Here is a 27,077-nt window from a genome sequence, read left to right as displayed (position 1 = left end):
CCTTTTCATTTATGGACATTCACATGGACTGTTTCAATCGTTAACATAAACCTATTTTGACACCTGTCTTACGATTCAATACACCACAATTTGTAACTTGCCAATAGTCTAATCCATCGTACTATTGTACCTTTTTGAAGCCTCTTTTTTAAAGGATTGTGTAGTGATCACTGTTCACTTTTTCTGTTTTCTTTTTTGTCTCATGCTTTCTATTACTTTATTTGACATACAGGTTATATTGAACCTCCAAATGGGGATTATTTTTCCCTACAAAATCTGTTTATATGTTGGAGGATGACAGGTATGGGGATGCTATGTGTTTTGTTTATATACCCTTTATTCAACTTTATATGGGTCTGTTCCTGAGAACTCTTATAATACGGGACGCTCCCACTATCATAACTGGCTGTTAGCCCTGATCTAGTCCTTATGACAGGTGAACAAACTCATCAGTTTATCATATTGCTTTCTCTCCCCTTTCCTTACCCTTCCCCGCCCTTCCCACATCTTCTCCTGCTTCTTGCCTTTATCCAATTCCCTTGTATTTATATTTCGAGATGCCCCATTGATGTTTATATAGGAACTACCAGCAGGACTTTCCTGACCGTGCTAGGTTCCTAGTGCTGCATATTTACTACAATCCACTAAGGGTTGTATTTCGTTTGCTGTATTTATTTTTCATCTGTCTGTTTAACTTGTTTAATTAACCACTTAAGCCCCGGAAGATTTTACCCCCTTCCTGACCAGGGGGTATTTTGCGATTCGGCACTGCGTGATTTTAACGGACAATTGCGCGGTCGTGCGACGCTGTACCTAAACGAATTTGGCGTCCTTTTTTTCCCACAAACAGAGCTTTCTTTTGGTGGTATTTGATCACCTGTGCGATTTTTTGATCACGCGCTATAAACAAAAAAAGAGCGTCAATTTTGCAAAAATAACAATATTTTTCACATTTTTTTATATGAAATTCCCCCAAAAAAAAAAGTAAAAATCAAAATTTTTTTAAATTTTCGGCCAATTTGTTTTATGCTACATATGTTTGGTAAAAAAAATCGCAAAAAGCGTATTTTGATTGGTTTGCGCAAAAGTTATCGCGTTTACTAACAAAGAGAAAGATTTTTGTCAGTTTTGTTGTTTTTTTTTTAACGCGTAATGGCGGCGATCTGCGATTTTTTTTGCGGTACTGCGACATTGGGGCGGACAGATCGGACCCTTGACTGACATTTGTGACACTTTTGGGGTTACCAGTGACATTTCTACAGTAATCAGTGCTATACATATGCACTGTTACTGTAAAAATACACTGGTTGTGAAGGGGTTAACTTTATTTGGAAGGGAGGGGCTGTGTGTATCCCTAGGGGCGTGCTTTCTACTGTGATTGGCTGTGGCTTGAGCTGTAAGGACACTGATCAACGGATCTACATACTAGATCCGTTTTATCAGTGTCTTTACAGCGAGGAGAATGACAGGCAGCTTGTTTACACAAGCTGCCTGACATTCTCCCTCTCCCCCGCCGATCGCCGAGTGACCGGCGGACATCGGGTCCGCTGGTCAGACGCGCGGGGGGGTCCGTGACCACGCGGGAGCGGGAGCGCGCCTCCGGAGGCGCGCGCTCGCTCCCTAGACCCTCACAAGCTAGTGACGTAGCCCTACGTCACTTTGCCTGTGAGGGGCTGACTGCCGACGTAGATCGGCGTTAGGCAGTCGGCAAGTGGTTAAATGTTGCAGTTTAAACCCTGTATCGATTCATGTAATGGATCCGGATTCGCTCTCTGCTTGTCCATTGGCTCGCCTGTAGGTATGAATTCGGGCGCAAAGCAGGGGACAGCCCTATGCGTGTCCTCTCCGGCTAACTCAGCCGGCGCGGGTGTCCAGCCACGGAGACCATTTGACCTCTAGTGGCGGACATCCGATAGTATGGCGCCCGCACCGGAAGTGACGATCGCGGACACACGTCACTTCCGGCGGGACCAGTCTTAAGCCACGGGCGCGGGAGGATGAGTCATGGCGGCTCTCCCGACCCGTGGCTTTACAGGTTGAAAGGTAAGACACTCAAGCCTATACTACACTAGGCTTCCCTCCGATTCACTCTGTCTATTTATCCCCCGGGGTTTTCTTTTTGGGGATAATCAATGTCTGGATATTGTTTCTTGATCTGACCTTCATCTTATTCCTATATATATACCCTTATTAGGCAACTCGCTAGAGCCACTGCTTCGCAGCTGCTGCTCTTATAGACTCATGGGCTTAGATATTTTTATGGATGGAACATTTGGTATAGTATTCTTACTTTTATGTTCCTTCCCAGAACTGACCCCAGCTTTGGTAGGTCTGTAGTATATCTACCATTTGTCACTATTTCTACTTCTATTTCCCCAGATAACCATGACCATTCGTTATAGTATATTCCATGTTCACCTATTCTAAGCAAATTTGTATGACATTAGACATGCTATACAATACATACTATGTTTGTCCACAGAACTCCGGACTCCACCCTTTGTCCGCTGTGGTGGTACCCATTCAAGACTGGTCCAATTCATACCTGAAAACCACCTCCATGGAGGACCCCTGTTGGGCCCTACCTGGGTTTGTGTGGTTCGGAGCCTCAAGACAAGCCATTGGGAAGCGCAATCCTTGGTCCAACCTTTCCATGTATTAGGCATAATATATTTTTAAGTGTGGTAAGCTATATGTTCCTCTCCTTATGACCCTGTATTTTTCCATACTAGGGTTAAAATGAATATTGTAGATTGTTTTTCATTTCCAAGATATGAACCTGTATTTATATATGCTTTTCTTTTTGTTTTTTATGTATAAACTTTGAAGGTCTTAATGTAGTCCTAATTCAACAAAAGGGTGATTCAATTACGCCGAAGTTCCTGACGAAGCTAAAGGCGAAATGCATTGAACAAAGGCACTCACCCGTTTGATCGACTACTACCATGACATAACATGCTGTATTGTATTGTAATATTTTTTTCACTTTTTCTATGTCGACTTTTATCAATTTTCTAATAAATATTGTTAAATTTTATCCTTTTTTTTCATTCTCTCCTTGGCTTACCTACATACTTCTGACCAATAGTCCGCTATAGTCCCTACCTTTTTTCCTATCATCAGTGTATTCTGGGATCACTGATGTGGAATACATTTTTTTTGTAAAATATATATATATATATATATATATATATATATATATATATTGGCTTGAGCTATATAACACATATTAACACAGCTGCTATTGAGAGAGACATACGGCATTTGCACTTTAGTTTGGCACATTTATTTGCACATTTGTTCATGCGCTAGCACTTTTAATTATTGATTAATTACATTTATTTTAATTTTTAACATAGAAAATCAGCTATAATTATTAGGTGTTCAGTACTCATACCGCATCAATTAGATAGAGCATGGATTAATCTAAGGAAATTGCGCTAATTTTATTTGTTTACAAATCGCATCGCTATAGTTGATTGGCTGCATTTCTGATAGGTTATTCTTAATATTCAAAAAAAGCTCTCTGATTTTTCCAAACAGCTCCTAGGCTTCCCCTTATTATTGGTAGAATTTTGTTCACATTTGGTAGTAATGGTCACCAGGACAGGTAGAGAGGTGAATTAGTAGTCATAAAAGTGCAGCATTGATAAACAAGTCCAACTGTTCAGAAGGAATCAAGTGATGTGCAAAGAAGCAAATGCGGATGGAAATCGAGGAAAGATCCAGCCAGAACCACCACAAACATCAAACACACTGCCTCTTACCCCAAAATGTGGACCTCCCTATTACGGAGGGTTGAATGAGCTTGATAATTTAATCTCTGGCTATAAAGCCAAATTGCAGTAAAAGACTTGGAAACCGTTTGTTTCCAACCTTAAAGATGGGCGCTAAATCCGGGTGCACAATGACATCACACGTCTAGTCTCCTCCCTGTGTGTTTCATCAGCGATTACGTCGTCAGGGCCTACTAAAAGTAGTGTAATAGAAATATTTTGACTATTAACATCCTAAACTAGGCAAAGAAGTTGATGTTAATGAAGGTCAAGACAAATATTAGGAACACATTTGTTCTAAGATAATGCAGCATTACAGCAACATCAACTTCTTGGACCAGGTAGGGAGGTTTCTGTAGATCATGATAGTGTATTAAACACTGATTGATTTAGGCTGGTTATACATGTATTGAAATTCAGTCGGTCCTGCAGGAACCAGCGACATTTCGGTACATGCATAGCCTTATCATTTAAATCAGCTTCTTTTCAGCCGTCCTGATAGAAAACCAGACCTTGATCAGCTGATCACTGTCGTCTGACTGGGAAGGGGTTGGGGGGGGGGGGGAGAGGCCCACTATCAAATTAAAATAGGGTAGGGGGAGAGATCCATGCATCCACATCACTTGTGTGGATGCAGGGATCTGTCAGTTTTTTTTGTCGCACTAAAAGAAATGTCTGTGTATTTTAGAACCACTACAGTAACACTTCATAGATGTTCAGGTTCAGCATTATGATAAACATCATCTTGAATCAACCAGGAATACTGTGGATGAAAAAGTATTATTTTAGTAATTTTTTAAATTGGATATGGCATCATCATGATACAGTATCATAGAATTTCATGTAGCTCACACTGCAGTACTCCTCCCCACTTCTATCTCCTGAAGACTCACAAATCTGGGTCGCAGGGTATTATTTATCCTCTACCTGTGAGCAGAAGGCATCATGGACATGCTCCCTGGGGGAAGCATAACTTAAGCTGGCTTCCCATTATAAAATTTTTTTTTTTGTTCAATTTCCTTTTGAAATACTTTCAACTATGTAGTGCAAGGGCCTGCCTGATTGCATACAATTTGAAAGTGTTTAGGTATGAACTCATATTATATGGTTTTGGTAAATATAAAGGAAATTTGTACTAGAACATTGCAGTGGTGGGATTCAAAAATTTTAGTAACCAGTCGCGACTTCCAAGCATGGTGTAATTTTTTTTAATCTAATGTCAGTTAGGGGTCCGATCTGTCCGCCGCAATGTTGCAGTCCCGCTAACTTCTTCCTACTCCAAGTCTCCTCTACGCCGATCTCGAAAAGTAAAAAATCAATTACCCCCCACGTTCTGAGTGCCGCGAAGGCTTGCATCCCGGTGCTTTGGAAGACGACTAGAGTACCGACTATAGGGGATTGTATGCGCAGGCTGGAGGACATAAACAGAATGGAGGACCTCACCCTCACGAGGCAGCATCGCAGGGAACGATACGATAAGATTTGGGGTTTCTGGAATGTCTTCGTGCTCTCTGACAAGGGCAGGTCTCTGATGTGCGGTTGATCTTCACATCGGGAGTGCCCGTGGGTTTGTCCATGCGGGGAGTTGCCCCCTCTGTCCCCCCCCCCGTCCCAATCCCTTCGCCATCCTTCTTTGTTTTCTCTGTGTGTCACCCAGTCTCGGGCCCTGTTCTCACTTATCTTTCCCATCTTTTAGTTAAAATTGGGGAGCGACAGCCAGGAAAGGTTTTTCCCTCTCCATAATACAGCTTTTCCACATGCCTGTACCAGTGCCTGGCTATCTGTGAATCCGGTTGGATGTGTCTGCACCTTCCCCGACTCCGGGGATGGGTCCTATGATTATGCCAGGACCTTCATTGTTCTTCAATCTGCTGTTATAGTTTGCTTCTCCTTTCGATGATATGTTTGCTACATATGCCTGTATAGTACATGTCACAGATTGTTTCTTGACTGTTGTTCCTTTTCTATAAATAAAAATATTTGAAAAAAAAAAAAATTGCAGATCGCCACCATTACTAGTAAAAAAAAGAAATAAAAATGACATACCGTAAATGTTTCCCCTAGTTTGTAGACGCGATAACTTTTGCACAAACCAATCAAAATACGCTTATTGTGATTTTTTTTTTTTTACCAAAAATATGTAGCAGAATACAAATTGGCCTAAAATGATGAAAAGATTTGATAGGGAATGTTGTATAGCAGAAAATAAAAAATATTGTTTTTTTTTTCTTTCCAGAATTGTTGCTCTTTTTATTTATTTTGTTTATAGAGCAAAAAGAAAAATCTCACAGGTGATCAAATACCACCAAAAGAAAGCTCTATTTGTGGGGAAAAAAGGACATCAATTTTATTTGGGTACAGCGTCGCACAACTGCGCAATTGTCAGTTAAAATAACACAGTACCGAAAAATAGCCTGGTCATGAAAGGGGGGAAATCTTCTGGTCCATAACTGATTAAATTAAAAACAGGGAGTTAGTACATCAGTGAGTGGTGGTGGACACAGCAACCTCCCCCCTTCCCCTGTATGGAGAGAGAGAGAAAGGGAAAAAAAGAGAGGGAGGGAGGAAGAGAGTATAAGAGAAAGAGGGATGGAGAAAGAAAGGATGAAAGAAAGAACAAAAGTAAGAGGGATGGAGGGAGGGAGAGAGAGAGATAGAGGGAAATAAAGAGGGAGGGAGAGAGAAAGGGGGGGAAGAAAGAGGGATGGAGAAAGAGGGATGGAGAGAGAGGGAGGGATGGAGAAAGAGGGATGGAGAGAGAGAGGGGGAAAGAAAGAGGGATGGAGAGAGCGAGGGAAAGAAAGAGTGATAGAGAGAGGAAAAGAAAGAGGGATGGAGAGAGAGAGAGGGATGGAGAGAGAGAGGGGAAGAAAGAGGGATGGAGAGAGAGAGGGAAAGAGAGAGAGAGAGGGAAAGAGAGAGGGAGGGAAAGAAAGAGGGATGGAGAGGGGGGGGGGAAGAGGGAGAGAGAAAAGGAAAGAAAGAGGGATGGAAGGAGAGAGAAAGAAAGAGGCAGTGAGGGAGGAAAGAAGGCACTTTTAGCAATTTTTAAACATATTGGAGCATAACTGCTTCTCCTTCCTCACCTCTGTTTGCAGATGCAGAGCAGCTCCATGCCACTTCACAGAAAGCCTGCTGAAAGTAATGGGCAATGCACCCATTGGCTGAGAGGCAAGGGAAGGCGGTGCAGCCAATAGGTAGCTGATTCTCAGCCCAGCCAGCTTCCTGTTGGGGGGAAAACGTAAGTACTACTAACCAGGAAGCAAAGTCTGGCTGCACTGTCTCCGACTCAGCGGAAAGGGCAAGCTGAGTGCTGCAGCATTTTTATAAGAGAATCGGACTGGCCCGATCTCTGCTTGCACCGGTTCGGCGAACTTGTAAAATGTTAGTAACAGGTTCGCACGAACCGATGCGAACTGGCTGAATCCCACCACTGGAACATTGTGTATCCAGCTTAAGCTGTTCTCGGCATACAACAGAACTTTTACCTGGACTGCCAGATGAAGATAAAGGGACCCATGACATCATGTGACCAAACCAAAGACCTCAGGAAAAAAGGTATGTATATAATTTAAAAATAGAGGGTGCTTCAAAGGGAAATGCACAAAAATAGGTAGTTCCCTGTCTGGAACTGATCCTAAAAATCTTTATTTCCTACTGGTGTGGCATAAATTTACATGAAATTACAGTATTGGAACTATGTTCGATTTGTACAGGATGTGGCACCTAATAAACAAATGATCTTTATAGATTTTCTACCTGGGCAGAGATGCTGTACATTTCTACTGACATATTGCCCTGCAAAGAAAAGCATTGTCTCAGCTTTTTAGCACAAAGAATTTGGCCACCAGGCAAGTCTATATCTTTATTTATGCCACAAGGTCTTTATTTGAGAATCATAGCTAAAGAATGTCACAGATGTCGTGAAACCAGTTACCACTATAAATGTTGGTGGATTTTTATTTTAAGGAACTGCAGTAATGTAGCCTGAACTCTTACAGGTTCCTGCTGTTCACACACCTCAATGGAAATTTATTACAGGCCTACTGCTATCTTATGGTACATGTTTTGTTTACAGTTTCTTTAAAATTACATGTGTAGCACCCTCGTAGGGTAGAGCAGTCTGCTAGTTAAATTTAATTTGGCTCCCCTGTAATCATTGGAGCAGGGGTTTAGGGCCGCTCAGTGTTTCACAGGCTGCTGCTCTGTTACTTCCCCCTGTATTGTAGAGGATTCTAGAAGTACAGTGGGAGAAAGAACAGATCAGGCAGGCAGAATATTTAAAGGGCTCCAGCCAATCCCTGGGGAGGTGGGTCCAGAGCAGTGGGGGCAGTGTTCCTGGTTCCAGTCCTGCTGGAGGAGACCACTATGCAGCCCAGAGAAAAACACAGAGGTCCCAGCAAGGCTTATCTGGAGGGCCTATTTGCAAATCCATGCCTTGGGATTAAGATCGGTCTAGAAGAGCTCAGAGGAGAAAGCCAGGAGGAAGTTAGTGGGAAGAGTCCAGCTATCCTATGGTGGTGTGAGTCTACATCTCCCTCACTAGGAAGAGCCTGGTGGATATCAGCAGGAGGCAAGGTATGATCCTGTGGCTATGTAAGTAGATGACCCCTGTGGTGATGAAAAGCAACTGTGTATAGCTTTTAACTCTGAAAGGAGTACAGGTACAAGCAACATAGAGATCCTGCAGAGAATTTAGCAGTAGTGGTAATGTGCAGTCAGAAATTGAAGAGTCCTCAAGTTATCTAGTTCTACAGTTTTCAGGTTATTCCATGCTCCCTCTCCTATCCCAGTTCATCGTTCCCAATAAAAACCATAAAAGGACTAGACCTAGACTGTTTTTGAACCAGTGGAAGAATGAAAAAAAATCTGTGTGCCTGGCTGTGTGTGCTCTAAGTGGGGAAATAGGACTGTATTCAGCAGCTCCTATTGGGGTGTGCTACACAAGTTATGTGGCACCAAAGGCTCTTACATTAGCCTTTGTACAGGCTAAAAATCTTGAGAATACAATTTAATTCTCTGTTCTGCTTGACCTTTATTCATCCAGTTAACATCAGATGATCGCTGCAGACTAAAAGAGTCAAAAAGATCTTGGAACTTCTAACTTTATTTTATGTTGTCAAAATAACTAGACTGTCTTGCTGTCCTTGGCCAAGTTTGCCCGTTTTCTAGCCTAGGAGTTCATAAAAGCTCTCAACTCCTTTAAATTTCACTTGATGGTTTTAAACCAATTTGTTTAAAGTCAAATTAGTTAAGACACACAAGAGGTATTTAGGTCATCCACTTGATACCATCTGGCTTAGTACCAAGAATATTCAGCTCTACACATCTTCTTACACATTGGCTCCATGGTTTAAGAAGCCACTGATGGCATACAGGATCAACAGTCCAAAAAAGTGAGAAAGGGGTAATTCTGCAGGGAGAACTGCAAATTAGTAGAACGAGGAGTTTTCAATAGGTTTCTGCACTTTTTCATATTTAATTTAAAAAGTGCAGAAACTTTTTGAGGAACCTTCGTATAAGTGTTCTGTGCTGTGCTTTGAGTGCAACACATAATGCCACTGTGCATCACTGAGAAAAAAATGTTCAGCACCAGTTCAGAATTCATTAGTAACAAAACTGTTTCAAAAGTTTTTGGTCTGAGCTGTATTTTCTACTGCACATTGGCCTATTAATTTTTCATGTGTGCATAATTATTATTAGTATAGTGTGCGTTAGTATTATGAATTAGTATTATAATGTTTTATGTAAATGGCAGTCATAAGTATTAATACAGTTGTAATGGATTGTCAGAAATATTTGTCTAAAAAGGTTTTTAATGTCCTATATCTGATTTTTTATTTGTATATATCAAATAAAAGATTACCTTATGATTTTAGGTTTTCTGGTTTAAAACATTCCTTTATAGAGCTGTTTAAAAGGCTTTGAAATCTAACCTAATTTTTAAAAAGAGTGTTTTTAAACCATCACATTGCATATTGCAGTCAAAGATTAAAAAGGAAAATGAGGTCTAATTATCATAAAAGTACCTCCTCATGTACAGTTTAATCCAGACAACTCAACAGATGGCAAAGACAGACCGTGAAAAACACCTGATGAATAATTCAAATAGATATATTTAAACATTGTATTTGATCAAAAAATACACAAGTCCCTAAAACATAAAAACTGATAAAAGTAAAAGAAAGTTGAAAAACATTTGTTGCAATAGATTTCAACAGTATAAAGTCTAAAAAACCCTGATGTCTTCATAAAGAGGACCTGCCACCTGCCCATTGCCCATGCTATCATATAGGTGGCTTGTTAGCCCTGGAGTCGCAGTGAGAATAATAATTATAGGGCTTAAATTAAACCCCTTTTTTATAATTTACCAAAAAATTGTGTATTATGTTGTGTTTGTTTCTGCTAACGTTCCTTTTAGTGTATTTTGTTCCTGAAAATATACACCTGATAAACAATTGCAAAAATATTGTGCAACATAAAAAATTGCAACTACCACCAATTTGTTCTACAGTACAGGGCATCTGCTTTCAGAAAATATATAATTGTTTGGGGGTTGAAAGTAATTTCTAGGAAAAAATGCTGATATCATCACATTTGAAAAATAACCAAAAACATTTGAAAGAGTTTTCAAAATTGTTTCAAAAAAATAAAGACAGATAAAAAATACTAAGAGAGACTCTAACCCTTTTTAATGGAATTCAAAAACTAAAAAAAGGAGTTCCACAACTTACTCTTAACCAACAGAATTATTTCATAAAACATAAAAAAAAAATCACTTACTAGTTTAACAGCATGGCTAAAACCAAATAAAAATATCAAGAATTGGAAATCATTTATTCTAACATAACTGCAACAAGTAAAAAAAAAACTGGATTTTTGACTTACCGTAAAATCCTTTTCTGTCAGTTCATTGACGGACGCAGTCTCTGATGCATATCAGTAGGGTTATACTGCCCCCTACAGGAATAGGACATTAGACAGAAAAAAAAGTTCTGGCTACGCCTATGGACAGTCCCAAAGGGTACACCCTCTCTCTTCCTGCATAGTATGTCAGTTTTGTAGCAAAGCAGTGTCAGAGAATACCAACCCAACTCAAAATAGAGGGGCGGGTACTGCGTCCATCAATGAACTTAGGAGAAAAGGATTTTACGGTAAGTCAAAAATCCAGTTTTCTCTATCGTTCATTGATGGACGCAGTCTCTGATGCATATCAGGGACGCCCCAAAAAATGAGGGGTTGGAACAGCAGAAAAAAAGTCCCCAAGGCTAAACATAGCCAACCAGGCAACATAGGATCAGAAAATCAAGATGAGGCCCACCTGAAACAAACAGTAAACACCCTCAAGGAAGGCCAAAAAGCCCCCTAAACCGCAACCTGCAAAACTTTGCGGCCAAAAGAGGCATCAGCAGATGCCAGCACATCCACCTTATAAAATTTAGTAAAGGTGTGAACAGACGACCAGGTAGCCGCCTTGCAAACCTGAACCACAGATGGTGAAAAGCCCAGGAAGCACAAAGCGCCCGAGTAGAATGCGCCTTAACAGGGAAAGGTGGAACCTGACCCTTAATTGAATAAGCCTGCACAACTGTCTGACTGATCCATCTGGAAATAGTCACTGAAAACGCAGGCAGCCCTTTCTTTGGACCATCCGTGAGTACAAAGAGCGAATCTGACTTTCGAAAAGACTCATTAGTCGCCAAGTACTCCTGAGTAGACAGATTAAAACTGACATCCTATGCAGGAAGAGAGAGGGTGTACCCTCTGGGACTGCCCATAAGCGTAGCCAGAATTTTTTTTCTGTCTAGTGTCCTACTCCTGTAGGGGGCAGTATAACCCTACTGATATGTATCAGAGACTGCATCTGTCAATGAAGGATAGAGAAAAATGGTTGATGTATGAACTGTTCTTCATCTCTAGAATAAAATTCCATACTCTTACTTTCCTAATATTCTTTATTTAATGTGAAACCCAGTTTTGTTGTTCAGAGTCTCATTCGGTCTGTGACTGCAGCAGTGTATTGCTTTGAAGGTCCAAGCCACATTGGTTTCATACATGAAGGTTGAAGTGTCAATACAAAAAAGGAAACTTACATGACTGTTAAGAAACCAAATACCCAATATACAGTAAAACTGCAATATACAGTTTATATATATATATATATATATATATATATATATATATATATGCAAAACTTTTAGGCACTTGTGAAACATGCTGTAAAGCAGCAGTCACCAAACATTGGTCCATGGACCACTGGGGGTCCCCAGGGGTTCTGCCACAAATCAACATTGTGGCAGATGTATACCGCCCAATGTTGTTTCCAGCGTTGTTCTCAATGTGCACTGACAGTCAATACTGTCAGCACACATTAATACTTGATGCCTTCCCTTTAGTTCAGGCTCCTGTGAACTTAATGGAAGGCACCAGGAGTAGTGCAGACAGGGGAAGGTAAAGGAAGAGGGGACTCCCAATGGCAAAACTGTGGAAAGGAGCACAGAATCCGAGCACATGGCTGCATAAGGAGGTGAGATCCAATGAGGAGTCGTGTAAGGCAAGATTCATGAGTGCGAAGGGGGGGGGGGGCAGTACATTGTGTGTATAAGGCCTGCAAAATTTATGTTAGTGGTCCGCGGGATTCAAAATTGTGAATTTAGTGGTCTGTGAGCCCTGAAAGGAATGGCAATCACTGCTGTAAAGCAACACATGGGCACCCTCAATTTTTGCAGTTATGTATTTATTTTAAAATGGCCTTATTTATACATTTGCTATTCTTACGTGGTAAGCCAATTTAAACTTGAGTGTTTGTGAAAAAAAAAAAGTATAGAAGAATGAATGTGTGAAAAATGTGCACATATTTGCATAATTATGAGGAAACAAAATGTTATGCAGTTTTTACGGTCAGTTCACTAAAACGTTATCTTGAATTTAAATATTTTAAATTCATTTGTTCTTTTATGTTACAATATCTTTCTAATCTAAATGCTCAGTTCAGATATATGAAAATCAGATGTACACCTTTTATTTTTTTTTCACATGACATAGTTGTTTAAAGTTAAAGTTTTAGTCAAAAAAACAAGTATGTAGTTGAAAAAATATATTTCGGATTGGGAACAGTTTTATCAGTCAAAGGATTTTTAATGCTCTGTAGTGACTCTTGTGATTCAGGAATCCCTGCCAGATTGTGTACCAGGTCCTGGGCATCCATTGCAGCAGTAGCACAGCTGGGTCAAATACCTGGTCAAAACATTACCTCTACCTGCTGAAAGGACAAAGAGGCAGCAGAACACTGCCATAGCTCTACGCATTCTGTTCCTCCATCTCCTAGTGTGAGTGCTGCTGTTACAGTGCCTTGAAAAAGTATTCATACCCCTTGAGATTTTCTACATTTTGTCATGTTACAACCAAAAATGTAAATGTATTTGATTGGGATTTTATGTGATAGACCAACACAAAGTGGCACATAATTGTGAAGTGGAAGGAAAATGATAAATGGTTTTCAACTTTTTTTTACAAATAAATATCTGAAAAGTGTGGCATGCATTTGTATTTGTATTCAGTGTGGCATGCATTTGTATTCAGCCCCCTTTATTCTGATACCCCTAACTAAAATCTAGTGGAACTAATTGCCTTCAGAAGTCACCTAATTTGTAAATAGAGTCAACCTGTGTAATTTACTCTCAGTATAAATGCAGCTGTTCTATGAAGCCCTCAGAGGTTTTTTGGAGAACCTTAGTGAACAAACAGCATCATGAAGGCCAAGGAACACAACAGACAGGTCAGGGATGAAGTTGTGGAGAAGTTTAAAGCAGGGTTAGGTTATAAAAAACATCCCAAGCTTTGAACATCTCACTAAACACTGTTCAATCGATCATCTGAAAATGAAAAGATTATGGCACAACTGCAAACCTTGATATGGCCTTCCACCTAAACTGACAGATTGGGCAAGGAGAGCATTAATCAGAGAAGCAGCCAAGAGGCCCATGGTAACTCTAGAGGAACTGCAGAGATCCACAGCTCAGGTGGGAGAATCTGTCCACAGGACATCTAGTCATGCATTCCACAAATCTGGCCTTTATAGAAGAGTGGCAAGAAGAAAGCCATTGTTGAAAGACAGCCATAAGAAGTTCTGTTTGCAGTTTGAGAGAAGCCATGTATGGGACACAGCAAACATAAGGAAGAAGGTGCTCTGGTCCGATGAGACCAAAATTGAACTTTTTGACCTAAAAGCAAAACGCTATGTGTGGCAGAAAACGAATACTGCACATCACCCTGAACATACCATCCCCACCATGAATCATTTGGTGACAGCATCATGTTGTGGGGATGTTTTTCTTCAGCGAGGACAGGAAAGCTGGTCAGAGTTGATGGGAAGATGGATGGAGCCAAATACAGGGCAATCTTAGAAGAAAACCTGGTAGAGTCTGCAAAAGATTTGAGACTGGGGCGGAGTTTCACCTTCAAGCAGGATAATGACCCTAAAATACAGAATTACAATTCTACAACTCATGACACATTAGTGTGACAGTCAGTGGGAAGAATGCTCCTTACTCTTGTCATGATTTGGAAGAATTACCCCCTTACAGATAGCTAGAAGAAACAATGGTATCATTGGGAACTTATCTGAGAGGCAGAAATTGCCAATTTCTCAAGGAACCCCTAGCAACCTCAGGAGGAACCGTATAGTTCCATAGAACCCTGGTTGAGAAACCCTGGTTTAGATCAAAGTATATTCATGTGTTAGAATGGCCTAGTCAAAGTCCAGACCTAAATCCAATTGAGAATGTGTGGCAAGACTTGAAAATTGCTGTTCACAGGCGCTCTCCATCCAATCTGACAGAGCTTGAGCTATTTTGCAAAGAAGAATGTTAAGAAGAATTTCACTTGAGATGTTCAAAGCTGGTAAAGACTTGCAGCTGTAATTGCAGCGAAAGGTGGTTCTACAAAGTATTGACTCAGGGAGGCTGCATACAAATTGATATAATATAAGAAAGTATTCAGCGCATAGACCCACCCAACTTTTCTTAAATAGAATTGCAAGCTGAAAACTAAAGGTAAACTCACAACGCCTCAGCAAATTTATATGATAAAACAGTGCAGCGCAAAAATAACCAGTCATAAAAATGAGCAATCCATAAATGTCCTTTTAAATATATATCCAAAAACATTAAGATGCCACTGTGATGAAATTGTGCGTTCAAACTTTGAGGAATGCAGCTAACAGCATGAGTCAGGCCCATCCACCACAGATATCCACAGCCACTCACCTCACATATCTGACCCTCAGGTCTCTAATCGCCTTTCTTATAAGGAAAAAGAGTGACCCAGTAGTTTATCGGTGACACCACGGATAAACATGTTGTAGTCACAATGTAAACACTCCCCACGATATGAAATGAAAAACAAAGAAATCTAGCGCTCTCTGTATACTAACCTTTATTAAAATAAAAGTGTAGATCAACTGCCACAATCAAATGTGGCTGTGCAATATCCCCAGGACAGTTCATTAGATTGAGACAGAATTGTTCTTCAGATAATGATTTTCTGTTCCAGTCACAAGTACTGTCCACCCGTTTTCAACAAAAAGGATATGAAAAAAGTCCATAGAAAAGGAAATTGAGAGAGTAAGGGCTATGGATAGGAATTCCATTGTGGCAGACACTCGGAGTTGTATGTCTACAAGTAATGGGGAATACCATATGATTTTGGATTATAGTGTCCAGTACAAAAAAGTTTGAGAGGGTTGTGGCTAAGCACTGGGGAATACTTAAACAAGACCGTATCCTCAGATCCCTACTTCCCACACGCCCACAGGGTCATTGATCCTCCAAGGAATTCTCTTTCCTCTCTGTTTTTTTAAGCATGTGGGAGGTGTGCAGCCTGTGAAAGTTTGAAAGTGAATAATAAAAAACGTAAGTAATTTTCTTCTACAGTTATCAGTAAACAGTACAAAATTTAAGATCTGATCACTTGTACCACTCAGGGCACAGTATAGATGCTTGAATGCGAATATGGTCTCCAATACACTAGAAGGACATCCAGGACCTTGCATGTAAGGAGAGGGGAGCATATGAACAATATTAGAAAAGGCTTGACAACACAGTGTCTAGACATTTTAGGATGTGCCACAATAGAGACCCTAGTAGACTCAAATTTTGGGGAATTGAGAGGGTCCCCAGGTCATGGAGAGGTGGTAGTTTCATTTAAATGTTAAGAGAGTCGTTTTGGATTTATAGAACAAAAGTTATAACTCCTGCTGGCTTGAATGTTGAATTTGATCTGAATTGCTTTACATCCAATAGGTGATTGCATGTATTTTATGTTAAGTATTTATTATGCTTTTATTGATTTTTTATTGTGAAAGATGGCCGGCATGATGGATCATTTTTTATCATTTAAAAAAAAAAAAAAAAGTATAGTTGGAAAAAAATGTTTAATCATTTGAAAATATTTTGTCTGGTGGTTGGAGTACCCTTTTAACATGATTGCCTTGATTGGTTAATTTTTAACCGGCTTAGTATTAATATTTGTTTCTGTTTTTTCTATTATCTAAGCAGACATAATGTTACCAGTAATGAATATAGAATGATTATACACTGTGGAAGATGTGTAATTATGTCTTCTCACTTGTATAGTTGCAAATTAGCAGCTAGTTCCGGTACCTAGAAGTGAAGCGGCATGTTTTTATGACGGCTGGAATGATGCGTGTATTTAAATTCAGGTGGACTTCGCAGCTCTGTTCCCACTGACGAAGTCCCTCCTACGGACGTAACGCGTACAGGGGAGGAGCTGCATATTGACATCACCCCCTCGGCCACCCTATTGAGTTTACATTGTATTGTTGGCTCAAGTGCTTTCTTTGTAAGTGATCTACACTTTTGTTTTAATAAATGTTAGTATACAGAGAGCACTAGATTCCTTTGTTTTTCATTCCATATCATGGAGAGTGTTTACATTGTGACTACAACACGTTTATCTGCGGTGTCACCGATCAAATACTGGATCACTCTTTTCCCTTATGGGAAGGCGATTACAGACCTGAGGGTCTGATATGTGAGGTGAGTTTTTTAAAAACCCTCATGAAGTCTGTTTCTGATTGTTTGGTCAGAGACTGGACTGCCTGTGCAAGCTCTATAGGGTCAAATGCAAAACTAGTGAAAAACATTCAGAAAAGAGGAGTAGGGGAACAAATGTCAGTGGCCTCCACCTGTAAAAGCATTCCTGTTTTGGAGGTCGTCTCATTGTTGCCCGTCTAGTGCACCTATAGGTAATTTCATTAAAACCAAGGCAGCTAAAACTGATTAACAATCCATCTGCTATTTAACAGAGCAGATTAATATCCCAGGAGTTTAATTGACTCTGATAAAAAAAAAACATTTTTTGAGTAGTGTATTTAGACTACTTACATTTAAAAAGAAATGTATTTTTACTTAAATTACATTTTTTTTTTTCGTTTTAGATCTTCCTAAAGGTCTTTTTTAAATATAATGTACATTGCATTTATATAGTGTAAATAGAGGATTAGGGATCCAAATATGGTCAGTAATGATTTTTAACCGCAATAAGACAAATCTATCACTTCACCAGTTCTGTCACTTTGGAACACCTTTCCAGGGAGGCACTACTTATCTATTGCACAGGTGTTTGATACAGATCTTGACCACATATTATACAGTATAAAAAAAACGTGTATAATTTTGTTGCAATATGGTTTCTATTATGCGATTGTGCAATTATGAGGGATTGACTCCAAGTAAGTCCTCAGAAAGCTGTTAAATTTGGCTGATGGTGAACCAGTGGATGGGGTTATGTGTGTGATACGGGATTTTATATGCTGTACTGGAAAAATTGGGTGCCATAGTAAATAAATATTTTCAAAGTACCTACGTCCTAAAGAATATGGAAAATAGGTGTGTTGAGGCATGAATGGACTTTTATGGTACCGTATAAGAGCTTTACACATATGCTTTATGTAAAAAGGGATTTTTATTCAAAATATATTAAAATCTAAAAACATCAGCAAAAAAACATCAGCAAGAACATTATTGTGTCTATTTGCTCAGTATAGATTATTACATTGGATGACCTCAAAGTCATATCCAATGGTTGACATCATTGGAAGGCTGGACGCTCAACATGTTCAACATGGAAACAATTTCACTGCTTATTCAGGAGCTTATAGCACACATAAGGAAAGCAAAAATTTACATCAAAAGCCGACGTGGGACCACCCGCAGAGAAAACAGTGATACACGCTTGTCATGGAGAATGTCTGAATCACACCCAACAGGGAAGATCTATCAGTTCTTAATCTTATAAACCCAATCCAAAAGGTTTATGACGGGATCCACATTAATGATGGTGCAGCAGTCATACATCAATGAATCAACACCCGAGGATGTTTCCCACTAAACATGTTGAGCGTCCAGCCTTCAAATGATGTCAACCATTGGATAGGACTTTGAGGTCATCCTATGTAATAATCTACACTGAGCAAAAAGACACAAAAATGTTCTTGCTGATGTTTTTTGCTGATGTTTTTAGAATTTAATATATTTTGAATAAAAATTCCTTTTGAAAGAAAACATGTGTGTAAAGCCTTTATATGCTGTATGTCTGCTCACACTGTTACACTTTATAATATGACATTATCCCTTTTCTGAGAAAGTTATTAATATGGTGTTGGCTGTCAGAATACAATACTCTGCACTGCAAATTTATCCATTTATGATTTTTAGCGTGGATGGGGAAATTTAATGATTTTAGGCCCCTTTTACACGGGCGCCTCCGTGGAACAAATTTCCACTTGCCCAGCAGGTGATTACTCTGCTGATCCACACTGAGCAGGCAGATGGCAGGTCCTGTCTGCTCCACTATGCCGAGCGGATACTGACACAGTTCTCCTCTATAGGGAAATCGAATGGAAAAGGACTGCCTGTCCGTTTTTCATTCAATCCAATCTGCCAGATGGATGGAAAATAGGACCACTAATCGTCTGGATTTTGCGGGCAGGATCGGATAGTAGCAGAGGTTAGCAGACATGTCACCGCTGACATCTGCCGCTCCATATAGGAGACTGGAGGGTCCGATCAGCTCTGCTTGAAAAGACTGACAGGCAAACCAGATCGGAAAGGGCCCATGGAACTGAACAAGAGAAAACTTACAGCGTATGGTCAGCTTAACTTTGATTTTCCTGATCTAAACTCTTGTTCCAGGTCTGTGATGTATGTGTTCAGGGACATATGTCCAGAACACAGGTCTGGGTATATGTGTCTGAACACATAGGGCCCTAAACACAAGTACCACTCAGAGCAATGTCCAACCGTATTTCAGCTTGTCATATCGATTTTGACAAGCTGCGGACAGCGAGGCTGAATGCTGCACCTTTGTCCACTAGTCTAAACACTCGGTGTGCATGGAGCCTAATAGTTTCATTTTTTTGTGTTTGCCTGCACATTTTGCTGTTTATAAATCAATTGCTCGCTAAATGCATCTTTTGCCCTCTTGTAGGGTTTTCATATTTTCTTGCTAAAGCCTTTCTGTCTTGATCTTTTATAGAGTCTGGCTGCTTCTAATTCATAATCTACATTGTCAGATCAATTTGCTTAAGCCTTGAGTAATTGCTATAGGGATGGATTTAATCAATAAATTAGGATGAGCACTTGAGTCATGTAATATGCTATTTGTCACTGCTTCTTTTTTTAAAACAGTAGTTCCTTTGGTGTCTGTCAAATTGCAATTACAGATTATATAATCATTCATATTTAATTTATCCAAAAATTATGACAACAGCTTTTCTGTGGCAATCCAGATGATGAAAATATCATATATGTATCTGTGCTATGTTAACACATGGTACAGGTACATAGACAAGTCTCCATTACTAAAAATTGTTTGCTTCTATCCCCCCAGGTTCAAGTTAGCATACAATAATGCACACATTATACCTATTGCCGCTGCCTACACATGGAGGTAGTCGGTGTCCCCAAAAAACAATAGCAAGCAAGTTAAATATGAATTCTATATGAACGCTATGATGCTATCATTTTATCCAGAAATGTTAAAGGGTAACTCCACTTTTGTGGGGAAGAAAATCAGCAAATAAAGAAAAAACAATATAGCGTATACAACTGCGACACAAATCATATTGTAATTGAATGTTATTAAAAATTACCTTTCCTTTTTATTCTGCAGCTGTTGTAATTTTCTGAAAATGCAATGCAATATGGCTACCTGGAGTTGTTCTGTACACAGAATGTATACTGACCACACCCCCAGAGACATAATTTCCTGCTTGGGTGATTGGCTCACCAATTTTCCCAGAAGTCTGCCTAAGATACAAGTCAGATTTCCGGCATCCCCTGCAACAAAAATGTAATTTTTGGTGAGATACTCCCAATAGGAAATAACATCTAAAGGGATGCAGGCCCAGCAGCTTTCCTCATTAGAGCCCTGCAGGTGCACAGCTGATAGATAATTGTGAAACCACTCCTATTTGACCCACTCAGCACAGAGGAACAAACAATGATTTCTTCAGAATAACAAAAGGTATTTATCTGCAACAAAGTTTGTTAAAATCCCTGCAATGTACATGGATCACCCAGAGGAGAATGTTTTTTTCTCAACAAAAGTGGAGTTACGCTTTAAATACAGAAATGTCTATATCATGTGGAATACTTGGATAAAGTGCTTTAATGTCTATACCTACTAATAAGGCTTTGCTTGGAATATCTAGTCTCTCCAGCAGGCTTAAAAGATGTAAAGTATCTCTTTTATATGAAAACATGCAGCCTTGAAGTATATGTGAACCCTTACCTTGTAAAACAAATAGAAATGCAAAGCAACATTTTTGTATGAACGTAAAAACATTTTTCTTTTTATTAATAAGTGATCACAGGACATCTGTTCTCAGTTGCATAAGGAGCTTGTAGAGATGGAGGTGGAAACTGCAGGGGGCAAGTCAGCAGGGGAGAAATTACAGCACACTGATCTAATCAGTAAGGAGTTGCGCAGGGGTGACATGTCAGCAAACATCTGATCATTGAGTTACAGGCAAACTGTGCTCCTAAGCAGAATGTAAAGTAGAAAACTAACCACGCTGGGATGGATGTGCTCCTATGCCTAGCATGGTCAGTTTGAAATAGGAAAGCTGGAAGACTAACGGGATCACCAGTAATTTTACACAAATGAAGCAATGCAAAGAGAATTATTACAAGGACGTCACTTCCTATACCCCGTGGAACGCACGCCGGCAGCGTTCCCGGAAGTGGACGCATTCGATGTAATTACTGTGGTTATCCAACACTGTTTTACCTTATGCTTTTGTGTGTAGTTTTAATTTTTGATAATATAATAAATATTTTGCGGGCTTCACTATTTCTGGCTTCTTCCCTTCCTTTTTGAGTGCCTAACCGAGAGGGGACTGTAACTAAAGGTTGGAGGCTTGCTGCAGGTTTGCTGACCCATCTATCCCTATGTAAGATTCCGGTACCTCCGGTACCCTTAATCACCACTTTCTCTGTAATGCGTCCCACCTTTCTCTTCAGGTGGTACGCATATACCTTTAAGAAGATGATTTCACTAATCATTAATGATGTCACTGCTGAGCGCCGCAGAGCGGCTATTTCAACCGCCGGCGGTCTCACTCACATTGTTCGTTCAACCTGCCTTGCTATCCACATGCTTTCAAGCCTGTCTCTCGATCGGAACCTCCAGCTATTCCCTTTATCTGGAGCAGACCGGAACCTCGCTACTGATCCCTGTATCTCGCTACCGGATCATTCCTTATCTACTGGACCTCTCTAAACTACTAACATTACAAGTGATAAGTACCCCGCAGGGGAACCCTCCATAACCTTATTGCACTATCTACCTATGCACATTAAGGACTGTTACTACCTATCCATACTATCTTATCATCTGCACTGTTACATAGATTGCTAGCTCTTGAGCCTACTACCATCTATCATCTGCACTGCTGCATAGATTGCTAGCTCTCCTGTCTACTACTATCTATCCTTGCACTGGGTTACTCTATCCTGTATTTGTCATCTGCTGTCCTCACCACCTGTTAGCATACTCGATACTAACCTATCTGCATTCCTAAATACCATCTTGAACTCTCCTATACAAACCTATCAAGTGATTACCATCCTTGTCACTGTTCACACCTGTCCCTTCAGCACATCACCTTCATACTATCATATACATTCTATCACTCCAGGAACATCTCATTGAGTGTGTATATATCTGTATGTTGAAGCTGACAGGCCCACGGTGATGAGTCCTGGAGAGTTGGATCTGGTATTCAACACATCTCTACATGACTACTGAGTGGAGATTTTGCAGCTGCAAATCCAGCCTATACTAAAAACGCAGGAGCGTTACACCCTATGGGCTGTATTTTGGAAAACCACTGCTCATTTGAGGCTTGATTATCCTTAAAGTCTGGTGAGTGGATCCCCAAAAGGGTCTTTTGAAGCACCTTTATCACTGTGTGGAGCACTTCAAGCACTTTTTATCCAGCACTTTATTGAAATTTTGAGTGGACTATTTTTGGACTGCACTTTATTTAGCACTTTTGCACCATTAGCACTGCAAATAATTTTTGATATTATTGCAGCTTCATATGTATAAATTGATACCCTTTTTTTTACCACTAATGCACTTTATTATATATCATCACATATAGTAATTGGATGATTTTGAATTATTAATTTATCATTATTGGATGATTGTATTATTCATTTATTCACATTCCTGGTAGCGCTGTTTTTATAACATTCCTTACCAGAATGATGCCTGCATCTACAGGCATCATCCCAGTACCATCATCCTTTATATTTAACCAAAAAAATTTAGTTATGTATTGTGTTTTTTTTTGCATAAAAAAATCTTTTTTTCCCCCAAGAAAATTGCATTTAAAAAACTCAATGTGTGACATAAAAAATTGCAAATTTGCACCCACCAATTTATTCTCCAGGGTCTCAGCTTTAAAAAAATATATATAAATTTGGGAGTTCTAAGAAATTTTCTATCAAAAAATACTGATTGTTACATGTAAACAAAAAGTGCCCGAAAAGGCCTGGGGGGGGGGGGGGTGGTGTACTAATTTGCCTTCAATGAGAGGCACTCAAACCCTTTATAATTTGTAGTATTGGGTATATTACAGGGTTAATGAGTGATCGATTGATGACTCAATGGATAGGTACTGCTGATACAACGGTTCAGTGATCAGGAGGTTACCTACGTACTAAACTTTGGCTTACATGATGGGTTCTAAGGTTAAAGCTGCAAATGTTGTCTATACAGTTGTATTTGTCTCTACCTCGCATTCTGTATGTATCTACAACTATTGTAACATTTTTTGGGATTACCTAATGAGGCAAGAGTGGAAGGGTTGAGTTAGGTTTGTGATTTATTGTACTTTATTGCAATAAAAATTATCTGTTTAAAAAAAAAGAGAGTTGTTTAGTCACAGTAACAGTAGACATGTTTGCCACAAACCAAAGACTGTATTTCAGGACAAAAACTTCATAGCAACTGTAAAGCATGTAAAGCATGGTGGTGCAAAGGTTATGGTTTGGGGATGCTTTGCTGCTTCAGGGCCTTGTACCCATTAAGTCAGCAATACACTCTGTATCTTATCAAAGTGTGCTTGATGTGAATGGGAGGCCATCTTTCTAAAAGTTGAAGTTAAACCAAAAATGAGACTTTCAACACAAAAATTATCTAAAGCTCACTAGCAAACCCACCATAGAATGGCTGAAAAATAATAAATTAATATGTATTTTAGACTGGTCTAGTGAAAATCCTAATTTGATTCCCATTAAAATTTTGTGTGGGAATTTTTAAATGGGCAGTTCATGCAAGGAAACCCACAAACATCTTACAATTAAAGACATTTTGTATGGACAAGTGGTTAAAAATGTCACTGAATATTATGTAAAATAATGTATGAAATATTTTCCTAATTTAGAAAGCTCTTTAGAGATCACATGCTAACTAGTATTGTATTCTCTACACTAAACCATCTGCAAAATGTCTGCTTTGCACTGAATTTTTAATTGTGTATGTGCCTATTCCTAACCACTTCAGCTGTACACTAGTAGATTTTTGAGAAACTTGTTCAGTCGGGAATTCTACAAAATTTTCATCCTGTACCTTTGAAGTTTCTCATCACTGAGGTTGAAAAACATCAAATTGGCACTACTAACGGTTAGGAAATTGAATGAGAGTTCGTAAAAAGAAAAATTTTGAATATAATTCCATAATAAAGCCAGCTTAACCTCCGCTATTGGCAGTAGCCTCATGTCTGCAGTCTGTACAATAAAAATCTGCTCACAATACACACATATTCCATAGACTTGAATGGGACGTATTTATACAGTAGGAGCAATGTGGGGGAGGGGGATGGCTTTTTTTTTTTTTAAATACTAACTACTACTATTTGACCTTTAAAAATATTTTCTGTACAAATAAACCAGCTGTGATTTTAAAACAGTGCTGCTACTGTAAATAAAAACTACATTTTATTATGCGATTTGTCCTGTTTAGCGCTAAAGTAAAAGTAGTTTTCCAATACAAGCAGGACAAACCACATTACAAAATTGTACTATTACTTTTGATTCCCTACTTAATCCTATTTATTCGCTAGTTAGGCTAGTTTTTCTTTCCTTGTAAAATATTTTTAGAGTTTTTTTTATTGCAAAAGAGTTACATTTTTGTTTACTTTGCTCAATTGTGTATCACTTCATACTAAAAAATGTATTAAAAAAAAGTTTAAAACATTTATTTCATTTTTAAAAAACTTAATCATATTTTTACAATGTTTTTATCAGTAATATTCACAAGCTATTACTGATAGCCAAAGTAGCAGTCTGTCCCAGGAGCTTCTGTGGGTAGATAGAGAACATTGCCATAGGATATAAAGGATATGCCTAAAGAGGTTTCCTGGAACCCTACATAGCTTACTTGGTCTACAAGCAGTTAGAATTCTTCGTTCCTACTGTTAACACAAACTATGGATACAGCTCAAACTCTGAGCTCTAATTGAATAATCTGCTATCAAGAATTTCAGTAAGAGAAGAATTCTACAGAGTTTGCTTCATAGGAACCCTAGAAGAATCATTGCTTAGACCTAATTTTATCATGAAGTGGTTCTACCACCCAAAAGTACATGAATGCCAGGATTAGAAACACTGTTTGGTTATTGATTACTGAAAGAGCAGATTAAATAACTTAACTTAAATAAAATATGTTTTTATTTGTTTTTTTTTATAGGCTGTTCAAGCTATAAACGGTCACCAGGGTATGAACCCTGAAGAATTCACCGCCTTGTTGTTCAAAAAAATTGATGTCAATGGAGATGGTAAATTAAATTTAGTCTGATTTTATGTGTATGTTTTTTTTTTTTTTTTTTAATTGCATTCGCAGGACACAAAATAATTAAAAAAATTTAACATGTTTTAAATTTTAAGGCCTCATGCACACTGGACATTTTTACTGTTGCTCCTTGTCCGATGTTTTTTTTTTTCCCTGCATGTTAGTTCATGCACACAGATATTTAGCAGCTTTTAGTGGCAAGAGAGTTTAGAGGCAAGAAAAAAAAAAAAAAAAAAAAACACTGCCAGAGCGTCTAGGAGCAGCAGAGCTTTGGCATAAAAAATGCTTGACGCTTGTAAACTTGTCTAAATGCTTGTTAACACTAAGGCGTGTTTAGTGCTTGAGAGTTAATTAATTTCAGTTGCAAGATTAAATTACTATTCTAGTCAAATAAATGAATTAACGCCCAAACTCTTGATGCCTGTCAACACACCTAAATGATTGTAAAGGTGTTAGACACTTTTACAAGCGTTTTTTGTTTTTTTTTTTGCAAAAACGCTGCTGCCAGGAGGAAAGGCTTCTTGGAAAGTTTGCAAAATGTCCAATGTGCATGAGGCCAAAATAGACTAGTTTCATTTGTTTGTTTATGTTTATTGGTAATAGTTATAGTACTTGATGTTGCCTTATGAGTTTATGTGTAATCTCCATTAGACTGTTGTCTGAGTAGGAGTTTATGTATAAATCTCCATTTTGTAATTGTAAACATTAATGTAAATATAAATGTACACATTTTTGATTTCAAAACTCATATTTGCTATATGATTGGTAGATTTGGAAGTTGTGTGACTTCAGTCTGCAGGCAATAGTAACTTGATTAACAAGTCCATTTGAAATGCCAGCCCTGCTATTTACACTAGAAAACAAACTGATATGCCAAATAGTATCATTCTGTACTTAAGTTCCTGTGAGCCAGACATTACGGGGCCAGAAAATAACTGATAATCGTCCATGACAGGTCATTCCTTTATCTCGCCCTCTAATTCAAAGACTCAGTCTTTAGATATGCAATGAAGGTGATCGTCGATTCAGGGATGGGCAATTTGCCCAGCAGCTGACTTAGCATGATTAATCCCCCCCCCCCCCCAGAGAGGAGGGCTATGGAGAGGCTGGGTTATGCTCAATATAGGGGCTGAATTATGCTAAGCTAGGCGAGGAGGAAGTTGTCCAATCCTGAACGAGATACGCCCAGAGGGAGGAACAGGGCAGGATAGCTGAACCAATCAGAATAGCCCTATACAAGTTTATGCGATATGGTTCTATATTAGTGTAGGTGAGGGGAGAGGGACTTCCTCTCTTGCATGGCAGACCAGGATGAAACACTCAAGGGAAGGGTAATTATGAACGTTTAAGGTATACATTGCTTGTCCTCTTTGTGTCGGTCGTATTGTGTTTGTATATGAGTATATACTTTATACTTGTTCAGTTAAACTAGGAATATTTTCCATTTTGTTGTATGTACCATAGATAGATTGTTGTAAATTAATTTAGGCTTTCAGACTATATACTAATAAAATAATTGCTGTTTTGAAGCTTTCATTCATTTTTAACCCAAATATTGTCTGAGGTAAATTAAATCTCATATCTTCCGGGTAACACTGAACTTGACCAAAAAAGAAAATGAGTGATGAGAATCATAGTAGGGGAAATCGTAGCAGCAAACAATAATATATGGAATGTCATGAAGGACAATTGCATCTCATGAGAGCTGTTATGGCTCATGGAACAATGCAGAAATGAAGATTTGGAGATAAAATAGTAAATACATGGAAGCAGACATTCAAGAGTAAAAGCTGTGAATTGGGCTTTTAAGGGTTAGCAACAGTCAAATCAGCACCCATGCCCAAATTCCTGGGGACTCCTTTTTTTTACCTAGCTAATAAGTCCTATTCGGTTTCAAAGCTCCAGTTAGCATAAAGG

General features: G+C 39.0%; 1 protein-coding gene across 1 annotated transcript in view; it reads left to right on the top strand.

Moving 5' to 3' along the window:
• The window catches only part of GUCA1C (guanylate cyclase activator 1C), a gene marked incomplete at its 5' end in the record, with an annotated part of 199,750 nt that overhangs the window by 163,614 nt on the left and 9,059 nt on the right, over positions 1-27,077 (top strand). Inside the window, one exon of the mRNA XM_082248047.1 lies at positions 25,059-25,146. Coding sequence (XP_082104173.1) covers positions 25,059-25,146 — 88 coding nt within the window. The remainder of the gene's footprint in view (positions 1-25,058; positions 25,147-27,077) is intronic.

The sequence above is a fragment of the Pelophylax lessonae genome (assembly GCF_965119305.1).
Source record: "Pelophylax lessonae genome assembly, chromosome: 2".
Taxonomy (NCBI): domain Eukaryota; kingdom Metazoa; phylum Chordata; class Amphibia; order Anura; family Ranidae; genus Pelophylax; species Pelophylax lessonae.
This window is presented reverse-complemented; position numbering and strand designations above follow the sequence as displayed.